Source organism: Jaculus jaculus, chromosome 1 (assembly GCF_020740685.1).
Source record: "Jaculus jaculus isolate mJacJac1 chromosome 1, mJacJac1.mat.Y.cur, whole genome shotgun sequence".
NCBI classification, from domain to species: Eukaryota; Metazoa; Chordata; class Mammalia; order Rodentia; family Dipodidae; genus Jaculus; species Jaculus jaculus.
The window spans coordinates 108,236,231-108,253,187 of record NC_059102.1 but is presented as its reverse complement, the minus strand read 5'-3'; the positions used below and the strand labels follow the sequence as shown (position 1 = coordinate 108,253,187).

Sequence of the window (16,957 nt, the reverse complement as noted above, 5' to 3'; positions counted from 1 at the left end):
GGCTGACCTGGAATATACTATGTAGTCTCAGGGTGGCTTGAACTCACAACAATACTTCTATTCTACCTTGGCCTCCCCAGTGTTGGGATAAAAGGCATGCACCATCATGCCTGCCTTATAACTCATTTTTTATAGCACCCTATCGATCTCATATCTTGGTTTGTTTAAGTGCTATCTTATTCTTTTTTTTTTTTTTTTTCCCAAGGTAGGGTGTCACTGTAGCCCAGGCTGACCTGGAATTCTTTATGGAGCTTCAGGGTGGCCTTGAACTCATGGTGATCCTCCTACCTCTGCCTTCTGAGTGCTGGGATTAAAGGTGTGTGCCACCATGCCCAGCTCTTATTCTTTTTTGAAAAAAAATATTTATTTGAGAGACAGAAAGAGGCAGAATGGGTGCACCAGGGCCTCTGGCCACTGCAAATGAACTCCAGATGCATGTGCCATCTTGTGTATCTGACTTTACATGGGTACTGGGGAATCGAACCTGGGTCCTTAGGCTTAGCAGGCAAGTGCCTTAACTGCTAAACCATCTCTCCAGCCCCTACCTTTTTTTTTTTTTTTTTTTGAGGTAGAGTCTTAATCTAGCCCAGGCTGATCTGGAGTTCACTCTGTAGTCTTCAGGGTAGCCTTAACTCACGGTGATCCTTTTACCTCTGCCTCCCAAGTGCTGGTATTAAAGGGGCGTACTAGCACACCTGCTTATGCCTTATGCTTTATAGGTGAGCAACAGACATAATTTTAGCACCAGTTTCATATATTTACATCTTTTTCACAATCATGAAGGAGTAACATTTTCCAAATAACTGTTGGTGGAATGGAAGGCAGAAGATGAACAGTAGATAAACATTTATAAGTCATTTTAAAATGGCAGAGCCTATGTACAGACTCTCAAATTTACAACGTGACCTTTTCACCAAAGATTATGCCTGTGAAGACGCCCCTTTTCCTTAAGAATACACTTAGCTCTCTAATAGATATCTTATTGTTCTAATGCTGTCAATGTTCTAAGAACACCCAAAATACTTACTGAATGAATGGCACAATGGGAAAGACCAACACAATTGGTATTTTATTGGAGTAGGTAAAGAAACTCAGAAAATACTTTCTTAGGGCTGGGGAGACGGCTCAATGGTTAAAGGAGCTTGCTTAAAAAGCCTGCCAGGCTGGGTTCAATTTCCCAAGAACCACGTAAACCCAGATGCATAAAGTAGCACATGCAACTGGACTTCATTTGCAGTGGTAGGAGTTCTGGCACACTCACTCATCCTCCACCTTGCTCAGAAATAAATTTTTAAAATATTTAAAGAAGATACTTTCAGGGCTGGAGAGATGGCATAGTGGTTAAAGCATTTGCCTGTGAAACCTAAGGACCCAGGTTTAATTCCTCAATACCCACGTGTGACAGATGCACAAGGTGACACATGCATGTGGAGTTTGTTTGTGGCTGGAAGCCCTGGTGTACCCATCTCTCTCTCTAATACGTAAGTTTATTTTTTTTTTTTAAAGAAGATACTTTCTTAAAGCATATCCCTCACAAATCTGTAATTTCAATCACTCGATTAGTCAAGATAAGTGACACAGGATAGTCCTCACTGATAATTTTCAGACACAAGATAAGAAAGTTGTAGAAAAATATATAATACTTAAATCTAATTTGGAAAATAGAAAAATCTGATAATCACACAGACCTCTCACAAAGAAAATAATAAGGAGGAAACCACCACAACTGTAACAATCCAGTATGGTCTAAATAGTTTTTAAAAGGCCATAAATTTGAAAATTCTTCTATGTAGTTATTTTCAAGGCAGACATAACTATAATGTATTAATTTATCACATATAGTATTAGATTATATTCAAAAATAGTTATTAGCATAAGTTATTTAAATACTTATATATATGCAATTAAAAAGTTAAAGTAGGCCAGGGATGGTGGTGCACACCTTTAATCTCAGTACTTGGAAGGCAGAGGTAGGAGGACTGTGGAGAGTTCAAGGCCACCCTGAGACTACATAGTGAATTCCAGGTCAGCCTGGTCTACAGCAAGGCCCTACCTTGACAAACCAATAAATAAATAATTTTTTTAAAAAAGTTAAAGTATGCCAAAGCATCAACACCTAAGCAATAAATGAGAGAAAAAAAAATACAACTATAACACAGTGTGGGCATCACTTCATGCTGAAATAAACTAGAAAATGTAATGTTATATTACAAGTATGAACTTTCTTGTTATATACAAAGGAATTTTTTGGAAAGCATAAAATAAATACCAGGAAAGTCTTGAAAAAGAAAGTGCTTTGATTAATTTGCATAAAGTACAAAAAATCTAGAAGGTACTAATAATCTTTGCACAGAAGTCACTACTGTACCTGTCTACACATGTAGTACTCATTGTGTCCAAACGCATGTACAACATTTCAGTTGCCTGTGCAAGCTGTGCATTTGAAGATAAGGAAAACTAGTCTACAATAATCTCATTCAAAATAAGTTGTAACAGCAGAAATGAAAAGCAAAACATCTATTATGTCTTTATAACTATTAACTTTAAGCATCTCTCATCTTTTCAGGCTAGTAAGACTTTGTCTCAAAAAGTAAAAAACAAAACACGTATTTCTCAGTCTGACACTTAAGGTTGTTCTTACATGTACCTGAGAAAACAAACACGTGCACAGAAACACTGAAAAATAAAATAAAGCGAAGCATGGTGGTGCACATCTTTAATCCCAGCACTTGGGAGGCAGAGGTAGCAGGACTGCTGTGAGTTCAAAGCCAGCCTGAGACTATGGAGTGAGTTCCAGGTCAGTCTGAACTAGAGACGAGACCCTACTTAAAAACCAAAAATTAAAATGAAAGCCAGGCATCATGGCACATGCCTTTAATCTCGGCATTTGGGAAGCAGAGGTACGAGGACTGCTGTGAGATTAAGGCCAGCCTGAAGATACACAGTGAACCAGTTCAACCTGGGCTAGAGCAAGACTCTACCTTGAAAAACCAAACAAAATAAATTTAAAAAAATTAAATTAAAATGTAAACAAAGACTCAAATTATTTTCATAATAGAAAAGACATACAGCAGAGAAATAAAAAATGGGCATGACAAATAGGGCCCAGTTAAATGACAGTTTGTCAAACAATATAAATCCAGTTGTTTATAAAACAAGAAAATACATGGATGCAGAAAGCTAGAAAAAAAGAGTAATCTAAAAAAAGTTTGGGACACTCTCTATAAGTATCTGAAATACCAGACCCTTTAAGGCAAAACTGTCTAAGTTGCAATCACCTCAACATAGTAAAACACTCATTTCCCCAAAGAGCTGATGCATACCTATTAACTCAGAACACACAAGGCAAAAGTGATAGTACTAGAGAAACAAGCAAACTTATAGGTACAGTAGGAGAATCTAATCTCTCCTTAGTAACTCATAGAAGCAGACAGACAGACAAGAAAAAAAAATTAAATAAGGACCTGATTTAATGATGAGAAACCAAAGCCCCAAATGGCAGACTACATTCTTTTCATATTTATAGTAAAACTTATTTTAAAAAACAAGAGTATGGGTTGGAGAGATAGCTTAGTGGTTAAGGTGCTTGCCTACAAAGTCTAAGGACCCAGGTTTGATTCCCCAGGACCTAGGTGCACAAGGTGGCACATGCATCTGGAGTTTGTGTACAGTGGCTGAAGGTCCTGGCACAACCATTCTCTCTCTCTCTCCGTGCTTCTGTCTCTCTCTCAAATAAATAAAATATTTAAAAACAGAAACAAAAAAAGGGGCATGATGACCCACACCTGTAATCCAAGCAACTTGATAAGCTAAGGCAGGAAAACTGTGACTCTGGCGACATCTTGGGCTACATACCAAGTTCCAAGCTAGTGTAAAGTTCGGAGCCAGATCCTACCTAAAACAAAAACAAAAACAAAAACAAAAACAAAAACAAAACAGGGCTGGGGAGATGGCTCCAGTGGTTAAGGTACTTGCCTGGAAAGCCTAACACCCATGGTTGACTCCCCAGTGCCCACATATAGCCAGACACACGAAGTGGTGCATGCATCTGGAGTTCACTGTTCATTTGCAGTGGCACTATGCCCTGGCATGCCCGCCCATTGCCTTTCTATTTCGTTCTCTGACTTTCTGTGATGGCATCTAAACAAACAAACAAATAAATTTTAAAAGTACACAAAAGATGATTATCAAAATGTCAGAATTATTAATGTGGGGCATTTTCATTTTAAACAGTAGGAGGTGTTTGTGTTCATTTTAGTTCATGACCCTTTTATTTATTTATTTATTTTGTTTTTTCGAGGTAGGGTCTCACTCTAGCTCATGCTGACCTGGAATTCACTATGTAGTAAGTAGTCTCAGGGTGGCCTTGAACTCACAGCAGTCCTCCTACCTCTGCTTCCCACCATGCCTGGCTTCATAACCTTTTTAAATGATACAGATCATCATTAAGACAAGCCAAGGTCTATGAAAATGGTTCAGCAGTTAAAGGCATTTGCTTGAAAGCCTGTCAATCCAGGTTTGATTCCCTACATAAAGCCAGATGCACAAAGTGACACATGTATCTGTAGTTTGTTTGCAGTGGCCAGAGGTATCCATTCTCATTTTTTTCTCTCTCTGTCCGTAAATAAATAAATACAAAGAAAAAAAATAACTAAAACCCTCCCTAAACACAGAGGTTGGGAGCACAAAGATCAAACTGAGAAAAGACAGCTCAAATAGTTTATATATTTTTTTAAGTCCAGCCAAAGAGAGTAAATTTAAAAGCAAATGAAGGGGGTCAGGAAGATGGCTCAGCAGTTCAAGGTACTAGCTTAAAAAGCCTGCTGGCCTGGGTTCAATTCCCCAGTACCCACATAAAGCCAAATGCACAAACTGGTACATGTGTCTAGAGTTCTTCTGAAGCAGCAAAAGGCCCTGGCATGCCCACTCTTTCTCATTCTCTCTCTCCTCACAAACAATTAAAAGACATAAAGACAATACAGAAGCAAATGAAAGGATACAACTTGGGGTAAGGAGCCCGGCTGAAGTTTACACAGTTCAATGAGCAGTGTTGTATACATCACATCAATGTGAGGGGGTGCTGGAAGCTGAAACAGCTCGGCAAAGATCACCTACAAAAGAATCCGGAGTCAGAGCACAATCCAACTGCTATCTTTGCATTTGTACTATTACAAAGATTGAGATATTATAAATCTGAATTCCATGGCTCTGACAATGAAATACCTTTTGTTTTTAAAAATTATGCTTTCTGAGATATAAAACTGAATACCATAATGACAGTTCTTGTTCTGTAAAAATCAAGAGCATACAAGATTAGCACTTATTTGATCCACATTTCTCTGAAACAAGTGCGCAATAATTCCAATTTGGGAAGTTTCAAAGTTGACTCAGAGAGGCAGTGTACTGAGGGGCTCAACCACTCCATTAGTTTTATTCCTTTAAGTAGTAAGAATCCTTAGACTACAAGATGGAAACACTGCTACTTGGAATTCATGATAGATCTTTTGTACAGTCTTACTGTTTCCCACCATCCTTATTGTGACCCCCTACCTAGGATTCTAAGGCTCTGGTCTGCCTTATACATATTTTGTGTATTTTAAAGAAATAAGGGGGCTGGAGAGATGGCTTAGAAGTTAAGGCACTTGTCTGTGAAGCCTAAGGGGCTCATGTTCAACTCTCCAGGTTCCACATAAGCCAGACAACACAGGGACGCAAGCGCGCAATGTTGCACATGTGCACAAGGGGGCACACACATCTGGAGTTCAACTGTAGCAGCTGGAGGTCCTGATGCACTGATTCTCTCTCATAAAAAAAAAAAAAAAATATATATATATATATATATATATATATATATATATATATATATATATGGCTTAGAACCAGGTGCTGTGCATATGCCATAATCCCAGCAACTCAGGCTGAGGCAGGAGGATCATGAGAAGCTAGAGGAGGGAACATCAACATTCCATTTAAAAACCAAAAAAAAAAAAAAAAAAAAAGACAAGACATATTTTATATCTTAGGTGATATATCTATCAGCCAAGTTCACAGTATAAACATACTTTAGCCCTTTTGCAAAGATAGATGCAATACTTCTACAAATGCATTTTTTAAAAACTCATGAAAAATACAATGAGTAAAATGTGAGTTTTAAATAATACATGCTACATATACTTTTGCTTTAAAGACTAATGTAGCTGGGTGTGGTAGTGCATGCCTTTAATCCCAGCACTTGGGAGGCAAAGGTAGGAGGATCACTGAAAGTTCAAGGCCAGCCTGACACTACAGAGTGAGTTCCAAGTCAGCTTGGGCTACAGTGAGACTCTACCTCCAAAAACAACAACAAAAAACTCAAGAAACAAATGTATTTGGCAGTCTAACTTATGTATCAAGCAGAAACACTTTATCCAGACACAATTTCTTCAGGTGCTACACTATTAATATCATCATCATATATTAACAGGAGGACAAAACATCTATCTTTCCTATTTCCAAAACAATTGGTACTATATATATTTTCCCCCCAAATCAGAAAAACTGCACACATATTTCAGAAATATACATCAAATAATCAGTTATCTTGAATGCTTTTATTTTATAGAGAAAAAGAACTGTCATTATGGTATTCAATTACAGATCTTTATATGTATTTATGTTTAAATGTTTTATTGGTTGTACTTGGACTGGCCTATATAAGACCATGTTCAAGCAAGTACATAATTTACTTTAAGCATATACCCTATCTTGATCTTTCCCCTTCCCCTCCCATTAGTCCCTTTGTTTCCCTAGACAGTTTCACTTGTTTTCATTCATGACATATCTACATACATAATGTCATATATTTATATAAAATCTAGGAACCACCAAAGAGAGAAAACATAACATTTGTCTAAGGTGAACTAACTTTGCTCATATGATTATCTCCAATTGCATCCATTTTCCTGCAAATAATATAACTTTGTTCTTTATGGTAGAAAAAGTTTCCTTTTTAGCTGGACACCAAAGTGGGCCCTATAGCTTAGCTATTATGAACAGTGCTTCAGTATACATGTACAGTTATCTCTGTGATATGTTAGAGTCCCCTGGGTAAATACCCAGAGGTGGCATGGCTAAGCTGTACCATACATCTACTTACAATGCCTTCCACAGAAGCTGGACTAGTTTACATTCCCACCAGCAGTGTATCAGGGTAGTTCCCTTTTTACCTACATCCTCACTAACATTTGTGGTTATCTACATTCTTCATGGCTGCCATTCAGACTAAGGTGAGATGGAATCTCAATGTAGTCTAGAATCCCAAACATAATTTTTCCCATTTATTGCCATCTGTAATTCATTTTGAGAACTGTCCATTTTATTATCCCACTCATTGATTGGGTTATTTGATTTCTTGGTTTTTAGTTTTTTGCATATACTAGATACTGAGATTCCATTGGTCAGTTGTTGGTATTATTTCCTGTATGAATGGAGTTCTATTTAGGAACTCCTAGAAGTATTTTCCTTACTTTTTCTCCTAACAGTTTTTTTTAAGCTTTGTTAGCATTTTTAAATTTAAATTCAAGTTTATTTACCTGAAAGAGAAAGAGAGACACGATGAATGAGCACACCAGGGCCTCTAGCTGCTGTCAACAAACTCTAGATGCATGCGCCACCTTGGGCATCTGACTTATGTGGGTCCTGGCGAATCAAACCTAGGTCTTTTTTTTTAAATATTTTAAAAACTTATTTGGTTATTTTTATTTATTTATTTGAGAGCAACAGAGAGAGAGAGAATGGGCGCACCAGGGCCTCCAGCCACTGCAAACAAACTCCAGACGCGTGCGCCCCCTTGTGCATCTGGCTAACGTGGGTCTTGGGGAACTGAGCCTTGAACTTAAGCTTCACAGGCAAGCGTTTAACCGCTAAGCCATTGGTCCAGCCCCAAACCTAGGTCTTTTGGCTTGGCCGGCAAACACCTTAACTGCTAAGGCATCTATCTCTCCAGCCCTTCTAACAGTTTTAAGACTTTCAGGTCTAAAGCCTTTGGTCTGTTTGGAGTTATTTTTGTACAGGGTGAGGGATACAGATGCATCTTCACATTCTTCTATATGTGGATATTCATTTGTTGAAAAAAATCTATCTTTTCTCCAAAGTATATTTTTGTCACCTTTCAAAAAAAAAAATCAGGTGCTAGCTATGTGGATTGATAGCTGGATTTTCTATTCTATTGGATCATCTATGTGTCTATTTTTGTGCCAATATCATGATGCTTTCATTCCTATGGTTCTGTACTATAGCACGAAATAAGGTATAATGATACCTCCAGCATTATCTTTTTTGCTTGGGGTTGCTTTGTCTACCTGGGCTCTTTTGTGCTTCCATATGACTTTCAGGATAATTTTTCTATTTCTGTGAAGAATAGTATTAGAATTCTGATGGGGATTAAACTGAATCTGTTGATTGCTTTTGGTAGTATAGCCATTTTCACGATTTTAATTTTGCAATCCATGAACATGAAAGGTCATTCCATCTTTTAGTAAATTTTTCAAGTTTTTTCTTTCAGTGTGTTTTTGTGTTTTCTTTGAAGCACTTGTAAATGGGGATATTTTACTGATTTTGTTCTCAGCATGTTATTTGTATATAAGCCTACTGATTTTGTATAATATTTGTATCCAGCAACTTCTTTTTTTTTTGAAAAGTATTGATTAGATCTAAGAGTTTTCTAGTTGAATAGGATATTTAATGCATAGAATATCATTTGCAGGGCTAGAGAGTTGGCTCAGCAGTTAGGGTGCTTACCTGTGAAGCCTAAGGACCCAGGTTTGATTCCCCAGCACCCATATAAACCAGATGCACAAAGTGGCACATGTATCTGGAGTAGGTCTGCAGTGGCTAGAGGCCCTAGAGGTGCACCCATTCTATGTTGCTCAAATAAATTAATAAAATATTTTTTTAAATATCTGCAAATAAAAACACTTCAACTGCTTTCTAGTGAAGGATAGAAGAAAGCTAGCTCCTTTTAAGCAGTGTCAGTTGAGAGAAAACCAGAAGCCACCCCACATGACACCTTACCCTTACAGAACTCTTAGCAGAAATAGAACTGTGTCTGATCAGGATTGACCTACAGTGCCCCCCCCCCCCCCCCACCCCCCTCCTCCCCCCGTCCAAAGTCTAACACACTACCTAGATAGTGCAAATGGGATGGCATAGTTGGGCTGGCCCAAGGATCTGCCCTCCAAATCTACAAACCAATCAGGTCTTCCCCTTGCCTATAAAGGCTGCTATCTTCTTTCTGTTGCTAGCTCCACCCAGCTCAGTTCCACTCTGTTTTTCTGGCTCTGCTCAGCTCAGCAAACCTGCCTCTCTTTGCTAGGGCCACAGGGACACATATGAGTCTGGCTTTCCCCTTAACCAGCTTGGTTGGGTGAGTCGGGGGTGGGGGGAAAGAGCATAATACATTTTCTTGGTCTAGGATAATGTTTCTGGTTGCCTGTGCTTTATAGTTTTGGTGGTTTGATTCAGGTGTCCCCCATAAACTTATATGTTCTGAATGATTAGGTCCTCAGCTGGTGGCAATGTGGGAATTGAAGCCTGCTGAAGGCAGTGTACTGTTGGGGGCAGGCTTATGGGTGTTACAGACAGCTTCCCCTCTGCCAGTGTTTGGCATACTCCCCTTTTGCTATTGTCCATTGGATGTTGGTCAGGAGGTGATGTCCACCCTCTGTTCATGCCATCATTGTTCCCTGCCATCATGGAGCTTCCTCTCAAGTCTGTAAGCCAAAATAAATAAACCCTTTTCTTCCACAAGCTGCTCTTGGTTGGGTGTTTTCTGCCAGCAATGAAATCTGAATGCAACAATAGTTCAGGGCAACTTCTCACTTTGATTACATTGGTCATTGAAGCTACCACACATATTTCCCTTACATTCTAGATCTACCACATGGGAGCTCTCACTAACTCCAGGCCTGCTACCTGCATTACTTATTTAAACTTGGGGTAACCATAAATGTAACTGTCTTCATTATTTATTACTCATTTCTCCACTGAATTTTTCTTGGTATCTGCTTTGGTATTTTCTCTCTGCTATTTTTCCTTAAGTCACCACCATTTGTCCTTAACTTTCTTCCATGGGGAAAGCACATGGCAGATGTCATAGATGTTCCTTCCAAATCTTCCCACAAAAGCTACTAAATTCTATCCTCCAAGTGATTGTGACTCTACTCCAGTCTTTCTTTGAAAGCTTCAACTTCTCTTACATGAGCTTTGTATATCCTACAAATGCTTACAGCTCTACTCCAATCCTTCTGTAAAAACCTCAGTTTTTCTAGAAAGGAACCTTATAAAATATGCAGTCTTCCACATGAGTGTTTCTTAGTTTCTGTATATTTATGACTCTGCTCCAGCCTTCCTTCCTAGAACCCAGTCTCCCTTAAATAAACCCACAATTTGTGATTTCTCCCTAAATAATTTACTAATTAGTAACCTATCCTTTTTGAATTCATCTTTATCAATTATTTGTTAAATGAAGAACATAACCACAACTGAGGTTCATAAATTTGGGGACCTCTCCTGAATCCCAAAATCCTGCATCACTAGGTACATATCCTTTTCGTTTCCTTTTTTATTGTTTTTTGAGGCAGGTTCTCACTTTAGCCCTAGAAGACCTGGAGCTCACTCTGTAGCTCCAGGCTGGCCTAGAAATCAAAGGTCCTCTTACCTCAGCCTCTCAAGTGCTGAAACTAAAGGTGTATACCACGCCTGGCTATATTCATTTTATGTCTTTTCTTATCTAAGTGCTCTAGCAAAAACTTCAGTCCCTGTATTAAGAGTGGAGAAAGTGCAAACCCTTGTCTTGTATACAATTTTAGTGGAAACATTAGGACTTTCTGTCTAGTTAGTACAATGCTGGCTATAAATTTGTGATATATAGCTTTTATAATGTTGAGATATTTCCTTCTAATCCTAGTTTCTTTAAGGATTTTATTATGAAGAGGTGTTGGTTTTTTATAGAAGTCTTTTTTTTTTTTTTTTTGGTTTTTTGAGGTAGGGTCACTGTAGCCCAGGCTGACCTGGAATTCACTATGTAGTCTCAGGGTGGCCTCGAACTCACGGCGATCCTCCTACCTCTGCCTCCCAAGTGCTGGGATTAAAGGCGTGCACCACCACGCCCGGCTCCAGAAGTCTTTTTTGCATCTATTGCAATGTTCATGTGGTTTCTGTCACTGAGTTCATTTATGTGATTTAATGCACATGTGTGTATATAATATATATAAAATATAAGTGATATAATTGATTTGTGTATATTAAATCATTCCTACAACTCTGGAATGACTGGTTTCCAACAATAAGTAAGAATTCACTCTGACCCTGTGTTTACTAGTCAGGTGTATGTTGACAGTAAGATACATTATCTTCCTAAGTAACATTTTCAAGTGTTTAAAAGCCACTTATACATCTGTTAAATGAACGATGTATTGACAGGACTAGAAGTAACTTAAATTATCAATGACAACTCCATGAATGAAGTATATTATTACATAAATTATTTATTTATTTATTTGGTTATTTAATGTAGGGTCTTGGTGTTGCCCTTGCTGACCAGGAATTCACTATATTGTCTCAGGCTGGCACGGAACTCACAAAGATCCTATTTCAGCCTCCTAAGTACTGGAATTAAAGGCATGTGCTACCACAGTTGGCACATAAATAGTGTATAGACAACTTAAATTCCATTTGGCTATGAGTTTCAACTTCCCTTTCGCTTTACTAACATGGCTAATACTGCAACAAAAACTGACATTCCTCTATTAATTTTCACTGCAAGGCTAAGTTGCAAGAAATAAACCCAAACAAACAAAAAAACCAGGAGTACCTGCTTAAGTCAACAAAAGGATTCTGAAACTTAGAAATAAGCACCAAGTGGAAGGCATACCTCAACTATGTGATAGTTCAAGGGGATCCTGTTCTTTCCCGGATAACTCACCAGCTGCGCAGCACTATAAAAAGTAAAACACAAGTTTAGTAAGCGGAAAAGATACAGGAAAATATCGAAGTTTCAAATACAGGAAATTTAGATATAAACAGAGAGAAATCTTTCCTGAAACGTTCTTTCAGTTACTAAACTACGAAAGAAATTATTTTGTCTCCCACTTAAAAAAAAAAGAATCTAAGCAATATTAAGGAAACATGTTCAGATCTGCTAACTTAACACAGTGGTCTACTAATATTACATTTTTTTCACTTTGAAATCTATACCTAAACTTTCCAAGCTATACAAAAATTTACTAAACTCTCAATACTTGGGATTAGTTTAAAAGCTAAACAGAGCAAAGCCATTAGTATTCATTTTTTGCCATAACATCAAAAATTAAAAGTTTGTCACTCAATCCTTTACATCTTATGAGAATATCCAAACAAAAAGTCTGGCACCATATATGCACAATACTAAAAACCTCCCAACCTCTTGAAAAAGCAGGGCAAATGTTTTAGAGACAAGGTAAAATGATTATCATATGCTCTTATTTTGTTTGTTTGTTCTGAGGCAGAGTCTCAATCTAGCTTCAGGCTGACTTAAAACTCACATTGTAACCCAGGCAGGCCTTAAACTCGCAGCACTCCTCCTACCTTAGCCTCCCAAGAGCTGGTATTGAAGGCATGAGTCACAACACCCAGCTTGACTGTCATACACTCTTAACATATTTTGCTCTTATGAACTTATCAAAATGGCTTCCTTCCTTTTTGAAAAAAGTACCATTATGGGGTATCTCACCAAGTTTTCCTTTCCTTCCAGTGAGACTTTATGATAATATGGAGATTCTCTTCTATAACAAACCTCTCCACTGAATGACTCCCTGGCATAACAGGACCCTGGGAAGAAAAACAAATGTACTCACACAGAGACCTATATTGTGTATTGGGAATAAAAGTTAAGGCATGTTAAGGGTCTATATGTTAGAAAACTCCATTATCATATTCACAAACTTAACACAAGAACAGCATACCGGCTGTTGTGCTGCTTCTACACACCAGATACCATGCTACAAGTGTTCACTGTACAAACCAACTGTTACAGAAAATTTCTGTATAGTACAAGTCACATAGTTTTTTTAACCATCAGCACATCACTTCATACTATAACATGAAGAGAAAAATTCTATTCAAATCCTATACAAGAATAAAAAAATTATGTATGCATTAGAAGATATCAATACACTATTTGCCAAGTTAAAAATATTACTTACATGAGGGCTAGAAAGATAGCTCAGTGGTTAAAGCACTTGCCTGTGAAGCATAAGGATCCATGTTTGACTCTCCATGTCCCACATAAGCCAGACAGAAAAGGTGACACAGCATGCAAGGTCACACATGCACACAAGGTGGTGCACATGTCTGGAGTTTGACTGCAGTGGCTGGAGGCCTTGACACTCCAATTCTCTCATTAAAAAAAAAAAAAGGCCAGCCTGTTGGGCTTGGCTCAAAAAAAATTTACCTACATGATATTGTTTAACTTTTACTGATACATGCATAATAGGGAGATTCAAAAAGCATACTATAGGCTTAATGGTGATTTTTACAATAATTTCCTCTATACTTAAAAATATTTTTTAATTATTTATTTGTGGGAGAGTAGCTCTCCGGACCTAACCAGCTGAGCTAAGCGCATAGTGCAACAAAAGGGAAACCAGTCTTGCACTCAACATAGAGATAGGAAGCCACCCCAAAGGCTAACAGAACTGTTTTGCACTGGGGCAATACCTACCCCAAAGCCAGGTATACAAGCCTGCTTTTACCTTCCATATCAGGGCAGGTTGCTAAAGAAAAGAATCTCAAGGAGGGAAAGAATTCAAAACTTAGACCACTAAGACAAAAATACTGGTATTAGATTTGATGGATAACACTTTAGTCTCCTTTGCCATTCTTAAGTAAGTTGTGTTCTGGGGTTGACTACTGTTGCTTTTTTTTTTTAGTGAGGCTAGTGTACTGCTCCCCGCCGCCATGTTGACCATCAGGTGTGGGTAATCATAGCAGGGAGGGAGGAGGTAGGGTTGACTGTTGTTGCCTTTGATACTTCCTGACCTATTGTGTTCTCCCCACCCCCCTTCCATCTGTCTTTCTTGGGGGCAGGGTCTCACTCTAGCCAGGCTGGTCTAAAACCCAGACCAGTCCAGGAATTTCAGCCTCCCAGTTGACAGGATTAAGGATGTAAATCAACAAATCCAGCCAGTTTGGGCATTTGCTTTGTTAGTTTGCCTGCTTGTTTTAATCCCCACTTTTGCATAAATACCCCATATTTGTGTGTGCATATTGCTCAGTTGGATTTTAAAATTGTTCTGTATTTTCTCCACCCGGTTTACCAATGGTATATTTCTACAAGTTTTCCCACCCACAACTTGTTTACATTCCTCTCTTTTCTAATCCCTTTTCCACACCATTTCCTCCTTATTCTCCTGAACTACAAACTTATGTAACTTCAACAACTTCTAAAATCTGAAACTAACAGTACCCAACCTCCCTCTTCCAGATACCTGAGCCACCTCCATCTTTTTTCAAATTATTAAACACACAGGCCAAAGAAAATATATTAAAAGCAGTAAGAGAGAAGTGTCACGTCACTTATAAAGGGAAGCCTATCAGGATAACATCAGATTACTCAACACCAACAAACAGACAAAACCTGGAAAGAACCTCTCCTCACCATATTATAACTAAATTACCAAATGTACAAACCAGAGAAAATACATTAAAAGCAGTTCAAAAAATCAAGTTACATACAAAGGCAAGCCCAACAGGATCACAGCAGATTACTCAACACATAAAAGCCAGAAGGGCTTGGAATGATGTATTTATTCCAAGTTCTGAAAGATAACAAGTGTTAACCAAGGTTACTTTTATCGTGCAAAACTATCCATTCAAATAGATGGAGAAATAAGGACATTCCACAATAAAAGCAGGCTAAAGGAATATTTGAAAACAAAACCAGTACTATAGAAAATACTTGAATGGATCCTCCATGCTAAAGAGAAAAAGAACACATATAAGGAACCTGGAAAAAACAAACCATACTCAAATACTAGTTAAGACAAGACAGCAAAGGTAAAACCGAAAGAACTACAAAACAGGAAAAAGGCAAAAGTAATTACACATCTTTCAATAGTAACTCTTAATATCAACGGCCTCAAAGCCCCAACCAAAAGACATAGGTTTGCAGACTGGGTTAAACAGCAGGATCTTTCAATTTGTTGCCTTCAAGAAACTCACCTTTCTACAAAGGATGGACACACTATCTTAGGGTGAAAAGTTGGGAAACAGTGTTTCAAGCAAATGGGCCTAGAAAACAAGTAGGGATCACTATCCTAATACCTGACAGGGTAGACTTCAGACCAACATTAGTTAGGAAAGGAAGGTCATTTTATATTGATTAAAGAAACACTCCAACAGGAAGATATTACAATCCTAAACATATATGCACCTAACACAGGGGCTCCCAACTTCATCAAACAAATGCTATTAGAACTAAGGTCACAAATACCAAACACAGTTGTAGTAGATGACTTCAACACCTCACTCTCATCAATTGACAGGTCATCCCGGCAAAACATAACCAGAGATGCATCAGGATTAAATGAGGTCATAGAACAAATGTACCTAACAGATATCTACAGGACATTTCATCCAAATGCTATAGAATACGTATTCTTTTCAGCAGCACATGGAATATTCTCTAAAATAGACCATATATTAGGACACAAAGCCAATCTTAGCAAATACAGAAAAATTGAAATAATTCCTTGCATTCTATCTGATCAGAATGGGGTCAAACTATATTATCAATAGCAAGAAAAGCCATAGAGCATACACAAAATCATGGAAACTGACCATGTGGGGTGGTACACACCTCTAATTCCAGCACTTGGGAGGCAGAGGTAGAAGGACTGCCAAGAGTTCAAGGCCACCCTGAGACTACATAGTAGTGAATTCTAGGTCAGCCTGAGCTGCAGTGAAATCCTATCTCCAAAGACCAAGGGGGGGGGGGGGGACTTACAGGCCACTGCCAAGGCCCTTGGCTTCCCACCAGGAATAGATGGTAAGACCCTACTGCTGGAGACTCCACATTCTTGGGCTACAAGGTCACTGAGACATCCTGCTGGAGCTGAGCTGAAAACCTCCTTCATGCAGACCAGCTGACAGAAAGCTGGAAAAACCATGCTGTATGAAGTTCAATGGGAGAAAGAGCAATCACCAGTGAAGATACTCAACAGTGGACACTGCTAGCCTTATAATTGGCCAGCCAGGCCAAATGAGCCAATGGGCGCAACAGTGGCATGTTTGTTTTGAGGGGAAACCAACCACTCTATAATTGGACTGGAGGCCTGCTCCATGGGAGGGAATACATCCCTGATACTGAAAACATACAACAGGGGTAGTCATGAGCCCTAGAAGTGTATATACTATGCTCACTAAACGGGCCAGTAAGCACTTCTCTTAATGGTCACACCCATATATCAATGCTACTCTTACTTTTGGTTAGAGAAATTTCTCTTTTCAGATGGCACTGACCATGGGAGGACTCCGAAGGCATCACAGTGCTGAGAAGAAATGACAGAGGAGTGCTCAGCACTGAGATATCTCTACTGCGGAAGAGGTGGTGGAAAGAATTTAAGAGCCAAAGGAAGTGTAGGACTCCTTACAACTGCTCCTCCAAACACAAAATGGCCTGGATATCCATGACCTCACAGTGCCTGACACTACCTACACAAGACCATCATAAGAGGAGGAAAAGATCATGACATCAAAATAAAAGAGACTAATTGAGAGGGGGAGGGGATATGATGGAGAGTGGAGTTTTGAAGGGTAAAGTTGGGGGAGGGAGGAAATTACCATGGGATATTGCTTACCATTATGGAAGTTGTTAATAAAAACAATTAAAAAATAGGGCCAGGCGTGGTGGCACACGCTTTTAATCCCAACACTCGGGAGG

The 16,957-nt window shown here is 38.7% G+C and overlaps 1 protein-coding gene across 1 annotated transcript in view; it reads right to left on the bottom strand.

Moving 5' to 3' along the window:
* Ncbp1 (nuclear cap binding protein subunit 1) overlaps nucleotides 1-16,957 on the bottom strand; it is a 54,027-nt gene that overhangs the window by 16,138 nt on the left and 20,932 nt on the right. The window contains exons 9-12 of the mRNA XM_045145250.1: nucleotides 12,749-12,846; nucleotides 11,912-11,975; nucleotides 5,001-5,111; nucleotides 2,369-2,433 (exon numbers count right to left, since the gene is read on the bottom strand). Coding sequence (XP_045001185.1) covers nucleotides 2,369-2,433; nucleotides 5,001-5,111; nucleotides 11,912-11,975; nucleotides 12,749-12,846 — 338 coding nt within the window. The remainder of the gene's footprint in view (nucleotides 1-2,368; nucleotides 2,434-5,000; nucleotides 5,112-11,911; nucleotides 11,976-12,748; nucleotides 12,847-16,957) is intronic.